The sequence below is a fragment of the Microchirus variegatus genome, assembly GCF_963457635.1.
Source record: "Microchirus variegatus genome assembly, chromosome: 11".
NCBI lineage: Eukaryota > Metazoa > Chordata > Actinopteri > Pleuronectiformes > Soleidae > Microchirus > Microchirus variegatus.
The window spans coordinates 28,032,921-28,044,006 of NC_139812.1; the positions used below are offsets into that span (position 1 = coordinate 28,032,921).

Below are 11,086 nucleotides of genomic sequence, written 5' to 3' on the forward strand. Positions count from 1 at the left end.
CTAGGACCGAACGCCTGGCGGCGGTCCTGAGCTGTCCAATGACGTCTGAGATGCCAGTCGCGTGAGTGGAGCTAACGTAGGGTCCACCAACGACGATGGCGGAAACAGTTTGTACCAGCCGATCACCGTGCTTGAGAGGTCCAGTTCCTCCAACAGGATCTGTGCTACACCCATGAAACATTTGTGGTCCAATCGTCCGTAGTCGCCCCATACTATCACCTGGAAGGTAGAAGGATAATCGTTTTTAGACACACGTCGGCCAGGGTTGTTCTTACTAGTAAACCTACGGATTCACCTCAATATACGACAGAGGGTATGTCTTATACAAACAACGTCAAAAGCTGTGTTTCCATGGTACGGTACATTTCGGGTGGGTCAGACAACGTCAGCGAGATACTTAGCGTGATGTACCGGCACAACAGACAACAAAGAAGGACATCCATCAGCTCTTTTTCTTCCCCAGCTCGATTTGGGGTCGATTTTGTTTTTCTCAACATGACGTCAAGCTTTGTATGAGAATAGACTGCGACCCTTGAAGAAACACCGGCCAAGGGGACCGGTCTAGTTCCACCCAGACCATTTTACTCTGGTATCCCAAAGGGAAGGGTGCCAGAATGAAAGGTTGGGGCTTAGGGTTAGTGTTATCAGAAAGTACCAAAATTGGTCATTTCTGTTTCTATGTGGGGCCCACGGTTGGTGTAGTGGTTAGCGCTCTCGCCTTTGCAGCAAGAAGACCCGGGTTCCTGGGTTGGAGCCCCGTTTGGAACAGCTTCGGAACAAGGGCTTTTCTGCAAGGAGTTTGCATGTTCTCCCCGTGTGTGCTCGGGTTTTCTCCGGGTTCTCCGGCTTCCTCCCACAGTCCAAAAACATGCGATATGGGGATAAGGGGAATTGGTCACTCTAAATTGACCGTAGGACTGGCGAACTGTCCAGGGCGTGACCCCGCCTATCGGCCAATGTCAGCTGAGATAGGCAAAGCACCCCCCGCGACCCTCTGGTGGAGGATAAAGCGGTAGATAATGGATGGATGGATGGATGGATGTTTCTATGTGGACAAGGCCTAAGTAGTATTGCCATTACACCCCAAAAACAGAACATTACCTGAAGCACTTTGCCCTGCGGACTCTCCTCGAAGAGCAAGTGCTGCTGGTAGAGAGGCTCCAGAGTCTTTCGTGCAATCTTGGTTTTCTTTTTGGCTTTACATGTTCCATTATCCAGCAGGTACACCTTCACGTAGGGAGCTGGGAACGGTGGTGGTGGGGTTTGAGTTCGTACAAAAAGGAAAGTCAGGAACAATCATAGAGATCGAGAAAGATATAATGGGGAAATCGGATGAATGTTTGTTACCTGGGAGGGATTTGGAGCCTGGTTTGGGGGTAAGGCCTCGTGCCCTGATCACCTCCACCTCCAGCTGGCCTTTCTTATCCATCAAACCGATCTGGACATCACCTGTACGCACGGGAGACGAAAAGTCGTTATAACACTGTCGCCTGAAACAATAAGAAGACGTTTTTAGATGGAGTATTCGCTCACCCATGGCAGGTGTTGCCAGCGTTTGCCGGCCCACCAGCTGACCAGGGCCCAAACCGTCCAGGAAGTCACTGAACTGACTGTCGGCACCCAACCGCATCCCTGAGAAGATCAGACTGACACACAAAACACGCGTTTCATCATCAGAACACTCCCTGCGGCGTCATACGAGTGCATAATGCGGGGAACGCGGTGGTTGTTGACATACTTCCCCTCAGAGCTGTAGCTGTTCATGCTGCCGTCGGTGGACTCCCTGCTGGCCTGCCGGTTCATGGCCGAGCCTCCTCGCGGATACTCCACCGCCATTCCCGTCTCCACGCTCCTCTGGATGCTGCTGCTGCCTTTGCCTTTCTTACCTGTGGACGCCTCTGTGGCAAAACACAGAAAAGAAAAGGTTTGAGCCTCCGCTCTACGTGTGCGAGACATGCAATCCAATCCAAGGCTGCTACCTAGGGATGTAACGATACACTCAACTCACGACTCGATACGGTTCGCGATCTTTTGTTCACGATACGATTTTCGCACCCTAACCCTAACCCAATTTCCCGCCCGATCGCTAGGGGTCGATACGCAAGGTTGTTGTGCTTTTAGCTTCAGTGAGCAATGGCGATGGCGCAGTTTTACGATAATTAGAGGTGAGAAATCGGCCATTTAGAGTCTAAACATGTTGTGTGTATAAAGATATGACGTATTTGTAGTTTGGCAGCTCACGAGGTGGCGCGACGTTACTTTGCTTCTCACTGTGGTGGCGGCTAATATGCTGCTGCATGTTGCTCGTGTTGTTAGCTATAATATGTTAGCAGTCTCTTGCGATATTTACACGCTGTTTTGGTTTTGTCTGTCCATTTTCTCACCGGTTGAATTTGTGTATATAGGTAAATCCAAAATGCCGCCACACAGGTGATTTTAAACGGGACCCTATCTATGTTCCCCGGGTCCTAAGTTCCCCGCTTTGTATGTGACCGGGGAACATGGGACCCTTTCTATAACCCTAAACCTAACCCTAACCCTAACGGGGAACATAGGACCCTTTCTATAACCCTAACGGGGAACATAGGACCCTTTCTATAACCCTAAACGGGAACATAGGACCCTTTCTATAACCCTAACCCTAACCCTTTGGGACATGGGAACATGGGACCCTTTTTCAAAAAAAGGGTCCTATGTTCCCCACTTTGTATGTGACAGGGGAACATAGGACCTTTTTTGGGAAAAACGGGGAACATAGGACCCGGGGGCAACATAGGTACGACCCTTTTAAACAGCTCGGTGCATCCTCTGTCTCAAAGTTGTTGCCTACCGTCGCCGTGTCTTCCCTCGTTCTGTGGCCCCCGTACCTACGTAGTGACTTAAGTCACCAACCGGCGACTTTTTTAAAGATAACGTGACCTATTTCTAAAAATAAGAAAGAAGAAAAAGAACATCAACAACCTTCTTCTCTAGCATTCGCGAATCTCCATTCGCTTTTTCTGTCAACCGGTGCGAATCGTCACGCCATTTGTACCGATTTTAATCGTGACGCGATGCATCGTTACATCCCTACTGCTACCAGTTATCAGGCGTCTCGTGTCACACCTACCCAACGCTACAACTGGAAATTCAACTCTGGAAGCCTGATAACCATAGGCTAAGATTCATCACTGTGCATTGAATCCCATGCAAATTTAAGATCCCACAGTGACTTCACCAATTTCTTGAACAAATAACTTTAGAGAACAAATACATGAACGTGTTTGCCAACAGGTCAGAGCTTTGTCGGGATGATCGGAAAACGTTCTTGGTTATTTTACGGATGGTGAGGTCACTGCAGGAAGAGTGAAGCAAGGGCGTAAAGGTGAAAGTGAGGGAACCATCGACAGCGAGGAGAAAGCCTGCTGGTTTTATCATCAACACAACGTCCACGTTCAGATTTTGCAGTTACCGAAATTGAACTTGCAGTTGGGATTGTAAAAATACACATATTTTTTTTTGTTTTTTAAAAACAAGCAGGCTTCTTCAGGAGTTGGACCAGCCTTTAATTCATGATGGTGGACGGAGAGGGTGAAGTGAGGAAGCGTGCAAAAGACAGAATTCAGGAAGGGCTGAAGGTGCTGGGGACTCTTTTTGTTTTTGTCTATCTAACAAAACTACACTTTTCCTAACGTTTCCTAACCCTAATCCTAACCTAAAAACCAGTGTGTAGGATTTAGTGACATTTAAAAGAGAAGTTGCTTATTACAGCAAGTCAAATACACAAATATGAAGGTAAATCCATCAGGTTTTTTTTTAGCAAAATTGTGGGTTGAAGGCCTCTAAAAACTTTACTCATGCTTTCAGAAATGATGGAGCCATTTTGTGGTGACTGGTCAGTGATATATTGTAAATTTAGTCATATTTAGCTAGTAATTTTTTCCTTAAAAATGTTCCTAATTTAGTATTCTCCTATTGCATTAGCTTAGCATGCTAAAAACTGAATTAATTTTCAGATAAAACATCCCATCTTAAATCTTACACACTGGTACTTAAAAACTTTAAGTTGACCAAGTAAAGTTAAAAAAGAACCAAAAAAATTAATAACTAGTATTTATTCCTTCTAATCTACATTTTTTTTGCTATCTTCTAGTGTCTGTCTGTCTGTCTAACTATTGCTTTACCTTTCTGTCTGCCCACCGCCTTACCCGCCGCTTCTGAAATAACACACACACAACAACAAATACTATAAACAACAACAACAGCAACAACAACATCAGAAAAAACCTGAAAACCAGCTACAGTGTTCCATTTGCCCTGATGCACTTTGACAGTGAGCTTTTTGTTTTCGAGAAGAAAGTCGGCTCATTGTTAAAAAGTGCATCAGGGTAAATGGATCATTTCCTGATTTTCAAAAATTCATTAAAATTATTTCTTAAGAGATTTGCAAATATTTTCAACGGATCCTTGTTCAGGGCGATGCCGACTATTATGATGGTAAATTTCAAGTCATTCTGAGATACTTTTTTGTTTACGAGAAGAAAGTCAGCTCACTGTCAAAGTGCATCAGGGCAGATGGATAATTTTCTATATTTCAAAAATTCAAGAAAATTATTCCTTAAGAGGTTTGCAAATATTTTCAACAGATCCTTGTTCAGGGCGATGCCGACTATTATGATGGTAAATTTCAAGTCATTTTGAGATACTTTTTTCCAAGAAGAAAGTCAGCTCACTGTCAAAGTGCATCAGGGAAAATGGAAAATTTCCTGATTTTCAAAAATTCATTAAAATTATTCCTAAAGAGGTTCGCAAATATTTTCAACGGATACTCGTTCAGGTCGATGCCGACTAGTATGATGGTAAATTTCAAGTCATTCCGAGATACTTTTTTTTTCCGAGAAGAAAGTCAGCTCACTGTCAAAGTGCATCAGGGAAAATGGATCATTTCCTGATTTTCAAAAATTCATTAAAATTATTCCTTAAGAGTTTTGCAAATATTTTCAACAGATCCTTGTTCAGGGCGATGCCGACTATTATGATGGTAAATTTCAAGTCATTCCGAGATACTTTTTTTTCCAAGAAGAAAGTCAGCTCACTGTCAAAGTGCATCAGGGAAAATGGAAAATTTCCTGATTTTCAAAAATTCATTAAAATTATTCCTAAAGAGGTTTGCAAATATTTTCAACAGATCCTTGTTTAGGGCGATGCCGACTATTATGATGGTAAATTTCAAGTCATTCTGAGATACTTTTTATTTTTTTGAAGAAAGTCAGCTCACTGTCAAAGTGCATCAGGGTAAATGGATCATTTCATGATTTTCAAAAATTCATTAAAATTATTCCTTAAGAGATTTGCAAATATTTTCAACAGATCCTTGTTCAGGGTGATGCCGACTATTATGATTGTAAATTTTAAGTCATTCCGAGATACTTTTTGTTTTTGTGAAGAAACTCAGCTCACTGTCAAAGTGCATCAGGGCAAATTGATTATTTCCTGATTTTCAAAAATTCATTAAAATTATTCCTTAAGAGATTTGCAAATATTTTTAACTGATCCTTGTTCAGGACGATGCCGACTATTATGATGGTAAATTTCAAGTCATTCCGAGATACTTTTTTTTCAGAGAAGAAAGTCAGCTCACTGTCAAAGTGCATCAGGGCAAATGGATCATTTCATGATTTTCAAAAATTCATTTAAATTATTCCTTAAGAGATGTGCGAATATTTTAAACGCATCGATGTTCAGCGTGATGCCGACTATTATGATTGTAAATTTCAAGTCATTCCGAGATACTTTTTGTTTTTGTGAAGAAAGTCAGCTCACTGTCAAAGTGCATCAGGGCAAATTGATTATTTCCTGATTTTCAAAAATTCATTAAAATTATTCCTTAAGAGATTTGCAAATATTTTCAACAGATCCTTGTTCAGGACGATGCCGACTATTATGATGGTAAATTTCAAGTCATTTCAAATCAGTGTGGGTGGGGGGGGGGGGTCTCGATGCCTCACCTGTCTGGCTCAGTTGCGAGGTACTTCGGCTGCGTCTGGATGGGAGGATGGCGACGACGCGCTGGCTGAGGCTCGAGCGCCGCTTCTTGATGCCGCTCCCCAGGCTCCCCAGCGCGGTGTCCGACTGGCTGCCGTCGGTGTGCTCCATGCCGTAGATCTCACCGCTCACGCTGGTGCTTTTTATCATGTGGCGGCCCGTCGCGCGCATGGCCCGGCTGCGATTGGCCAAACCAGTCGTATAATAACAATAATAATGATGTCATTCAATGCTAACCTTGTTCCGTATGTTTTTTCATAACACCTTAAAGGTCCAATATACAGAGGCGATTCTAGAGTCTGTAGGGGCCCTAAGCAAAAATTCCCAGGGGGCCCTTCCTTCCAACCAGTGTTCATCACCATTATGTTATAAATAATCTGACACCAACGAAAAATGTATGAGTTCAATTTTTTTTTTTTCGAAATGAATGAAATAACATGGAAAAACCATGTAATTAAATATTATGTGAATGTAAAGAACAATAAAATAGTGTAAATAGCTTTTAAAAAACTATATAAACGTAGTAAAAAAATAAATTACACTGTAAAGAACCCACATTATAAAACAATATAAATATATAGAACAATAACATACAGTAAATAACAAAAAAAAAACATATAAACTGAGTAAAATAGATATGCATTACACTGTAAATAATCCTCTTCATTTTCCAACTTGCAGAACGATAACTTCACACAGGTTAAAGTGAGGTGGGGCCCCTTTAGGGGGGGTTTCCTACTGAGATGTCATTGCAAATCGCCCATTTAAGGGGGGACGGGGAGGCGGCTCCGAGTGTCGGGAGGCCCCCTATCGGCTCGGGGTTCCCCAAGCAGTTGCCTGCCCTGCCTGTTCACAAGCTGCGCCTCTGCCAATATACAATATTTGAGTAGCACTGATGGAGTTGAGGAAGAATTTGCTCAGAGTTCTTTTGGAGCCAAAATTAATGACCGATGTTAATGCTAACTAGCCTTTTTAGCGAAACAATGATCTTATTTCGGAGGTAAATCCAGAGAGTCGGCTTCAGTGGAATACTTTCTACTACTACTTTCTGCCTTCTTTACAATTAATCTGTTGCACTGAAGTGGAACTTGAACCAAAATGACGACCGAGGATGTTCTTATTCGGCAAAATGTTGCATATTGGAACCTTTTTAAGTGATTTGTTTGTGTTTGTGTGTACCTGAAGCGTCCCCGGGGTCTCTCTGACTGGATGGACATGTAGCTGGTGCTACTGATGCGAGAGGCACTGCTGGTTCGAGAGATGGCTGACACGTCGCTGACATCACTGTCTGAGGACTTGTGGGAAACGTTCTCGCTGCTCCTCCTCTGGTCTTTGTAGAGCTGCGGGAAACGCGCAGATAGAGATGAACTGATTCTGTCTGGAAACATCTACTGAGTACAAAACCCAAAATAATAATAACCCACCTCGCGTTTGTTCTTGAGGGCTCTGTCCAGGTCCTGTTGGCTGGACGTGGAGGCAGCCGACACCCGGTTGGAATGAACCCTCTTCTGGAGCTGACGGACACGCTCCTCTGCTACCAGGGCTGCACACAAACACACACAATATACTTACGATTAAACTGTAACTTAACCTTTATTTAAACTTTTCCAATTTATAAAGTGGTGAAAAAAGGGAGCGACATTGTGTGATTGGTCAGTTTTAATGTCTGGACCAAATGGTGCTTCGACACGAAACTAGCATTTTACGATAACGTACATTTGACTTTTCAAAGTGTTTTTTTGCTCAATTTTAGTTTATTGTCCAAGATAGACGGAATCGTCAATAAAGTGGATTCATTGAATCGCCCGGCCTCTAGTGGTGGGGTAAGAGCATTACACTTCCTCTCACACAACCAACGTATCTTTAGGTTAAGGCTTAAAATCTCCATTTGTCTCAATTAGGAAGTCCAGTGACTTCTACTCATACAATACATTTAAACTATTTTACTACTACACTCTCAGAAATAAGGGTTCCAAAAGGGTCCTTCTACAAGGACAGAGGTTCTACCTGGAACCATTTGCTTCTACTTAGCACTTGTATTTCTAAGAGTGTACTACTACTACTTTCTTAAAACTGAGATACTTCTAAACCTCACCTAAGCTCTGTTTCATGACATGTGGGAATCAAACCTACACTCTTAGAAATAAGGGTTCCAAAAGTGTTCTTCTACAAGGGCCGAGGTTCTACCTGGAACCATTTGCTTCTGAAAAACCCTTTCCAGAAGAAAGGGTTTGAATAGGGTTCTTGGTAACACTAATGGTTCCAGTAAGAACCTCTTTGATTGAGAGAACCCCTTAAAACCCCTTTCCTGAATAAAGGGTTTTAAAAGGGTTCTTGGTGGAACCTTTATAAAAAAGGTTCTACCTGGAGCCAAAAAGGGTTCTTCTATGAGGACAAGCTGAAGAACCTTATATGGTTCTACTTAGAACTTTTATTTCTAAGAGTGTACTACTACTACTTTCTTAAAACTGGGATGACGTAAACCGAGTTATCTGAGAACACGAGACTTCTAAACCTCACATAAGCTCTGTTTCATGAGATGTGGGAACCCAACATACACTCTTAGAAATAAGGGTTCCAAAAGTGTTCTACAAGGGCTGAGGTTCTACCTGGAACCATTTGCTTCTGAAAAACCCTTTCCCGAAGAAAGGGTTTTTCAAGGGTTCTTGGTAACACTAATGGTTCCAGTAAGAAACATTTAGATCCAGAGAACCTTTTAAAAACCATTTTCCTGAATAAAGGGTTTTGAAAGGGTTCTTGGTGGAACCCTCCAAGGTTCTACCTGGAGCCAAAAAGGGTTCTCCTATGAGGACAAGCACTTTTATTTCTAAGAGTGTACAACTACTTTCTTAAAACTGGGGTAGGCAACACATCTTTGTTGTTGTTGATCAGCAATTCCACAACAAGGTTCCAAAAGTGTTCTTCTACAAGGGCTGAGGTTCTACCTGGAACCATTTGCTTCTGAAAAGCTCTTTCCTGAAGAAAGGGTTTTTCAAGGGTTCTTGGTAACACTAAGGGCTCCACGTGGAACCTTCATAAAAGGCTCCAACTGGAACCAAAGAGGGTTCTCCTATGAGGACAAGCCAAAGAACCTTATATGGTTCTACTCAGCACTTTTATTTCTAAGAGTGTATGTGATTTTGACCAATTTCGAGACACTTCAGAGACAGAGGGCGCCTCCTATTGGCTGCTCTACTCAGCAGCTATGCAAACATGGAAATGATGCTTTTTCCAGCAATGGCAGCAACTGCCTGAGCTGCAAAGAAACCTATAAAAACAAGACAGAACATTTGGAAAATGGATCTAATAAATGATTGAGATCGCGTCTCAGCATCTGAGGAGCTTAGACCAGAGAACCTCCATCCAAAAATGTTAGCTTACTCCAGCTTTCAGTCAAATATTTATGGCATTTTTAACTTTATACGGTACATCAAGACGAAGAAGAGTCACGTGACGCAGTAAAATACGTACATCGTCCGTAATCAAACGTACCTTGTTCTACAGTGCTGCTCTTGGGGGGAAGCTGCGGGAGCTGCCTCACTCTGCGAGCTGACGAGGACGTCACTGAGGAGGAAAGAGACGCACCACCTTGGAGGTGACCCCTGAACACACCGCCACCAGGTGGAAGAGGAAGAAGCAAGGACACGACATAGAGGGGAGGAGACAATATAGAGGGGAGTAAAACAAGGGTGAAAGGAATGGGAATAAAGAAAAACGGGGAGAGAGAGAAAACAACATTGAAGTTAAACGTGGGTGCGGCACCTTGAACTGGCAGGTCAGAGGTCAGAGGTCATCCTGAACCCTTAAAACCTTTAAAGTTAAACCTTAAAAAAAAAACAGAGTAAAACCAACAGGAAGAGGCTGACGAGGGGGAAAATGAAAGAACAGCAAAGTGGAGCTTTTTTTGTTGTTGTTGCTGCAAATCAAAGATTTTCAAGAGAGAAAGAACACAGAGGAGAGTGGAAGCCTTAAAGCATTTTAAACCAACCATTCTACACACACACACATTGTTTCTCATCCATTCTTACAAAACACCTCTAGGAACAGGACTGACCTTTGTTTTCTGATGCATTTCACGGTGAATTCACCAGTAAAGTTTTTGAGCGTGTAGATCAAATTAGAGACTGTTATTGTGCGTCCAGTTGTACTCGGAAGTTGTATTTTCTTTTTTACGTGTAGGATGTTTGAAGCAAAACGCTCCCGAAGTCGTTCATTCAAAGTCAACGACTGTTTCTAACGGCTCGTGCCCCAAATTCGCAATTCAAAATGGCCGCTTTGTTTGTTTTTGCTATTCTTTTAATCAATTCAGTCACTTTAACGTTGCTAGTATATGGATATTTGTATTGCGTTCATTCGATATATAACTTGATTAGCTTGCTTGCTAGCAGAAATAGCGGGGTCGTACCCTATGTTCCCCGGGTCCTATGTTCCCCCGTTTTTCCCAAAAAAGGTCCCATGTTCCCCACTTTGTGGAAGCCTGGGTGTGGAGCTCCAGGGTAAAGGGTTAGGGTTGGGGCTCGGGTTAGGGTAAGGGTTAGGGTTAGGGTAAAGGTTAGGGTCCTATGTTCCCCGGGTCCTTTTGGGTGAAAGCGGGGAACATAGGACCCGGGGAACATAGATACAGTCCCGAAATAGCTAGCTAGCTAGAGGGTTAGGGTTAGGGTTAGGGTAAGGGTAAGGGTAGGGTTAGGTTAAGAGTTAGGGTTAGGGTTAGGGTCCTATGTTCCCCGGGTCCTTTTGGGTGAAAGCGGGGAACATAGGCCCCGGGGAACATAGATACGGTCCCGAAATAGCTAGCTAGCTAGATAGCTGACTAATGAAACTCTGTGTTAACTTACACAAACTTAACCCGGATGGGACGTCATTATTAGCTCTGTTTTGAAGCTTAAAGGAGTTGTATGTTGTATGAAATGTAGTGGATTAAGTCATACAATTTATGTTTTTTAGGTTAAAGGGGGACGTGTTGCTCCTCGTATTGAAGTATTTTGGTTCATTCAGTATTGCATTGTCAAACTATCTGGAAACTTCAATCTGGGAAGGACGGTAATACTTCCAGTATCTA

At 42.9% G+C, this 11,086-nt stretch overlaps 1 protein-coding gene across 4 annotated transcripts in view; it reads right to left on the reverse strand.

Moving 5' to 3' along the window:
* Positions 1–11,086, reverse strand: part of rims1a (regulating synaptic membrane exocytosis 1a) — a gene marked incomplete at both ends in the record, with an annotated part of 94,133 nt that continues 83,047 nt past the window's right edge. For all 4 annotated transcript variants that reach the window (XM_083897577.1, XM_083897578.1, XM_083897576.1 and 1 more), the window contains 10 exons: positions 1–219; positions 1,102–1,241; positions 1,348–1,449; positions 1,534–1,646; positions 1,739–1,898; positions 4,164–4,196; positions 5,988–6,202; positions 7,204–7,364; positions 7,449–7,567; positions 9,517–9,626. In XM_083897577.1, coding sequence (XP_083753703.1) covers positions 1–219; positions 1,102–1,241; positions 1,348–1,449; positions 1,534–1,646; positions 1,739–1,898; positions 4,164–4,196; positions 5,988–6,202; positions 7,204–7,364; positions 7,449–7,567; positions 9,517–9,626 — 1,372 coding nt within the window. The remainder of the gene's footprint in view (positions 220–1,101; positions 1,242–1,347; positions 1,450–1,533; positions 1,647–1,738; positions 1,899–4,163; positions 4,197–5,987; positions 6,203–7,203; positions 7,365–7,448; positions 7,568–9,516; positions 9,627–11,086) is intronic.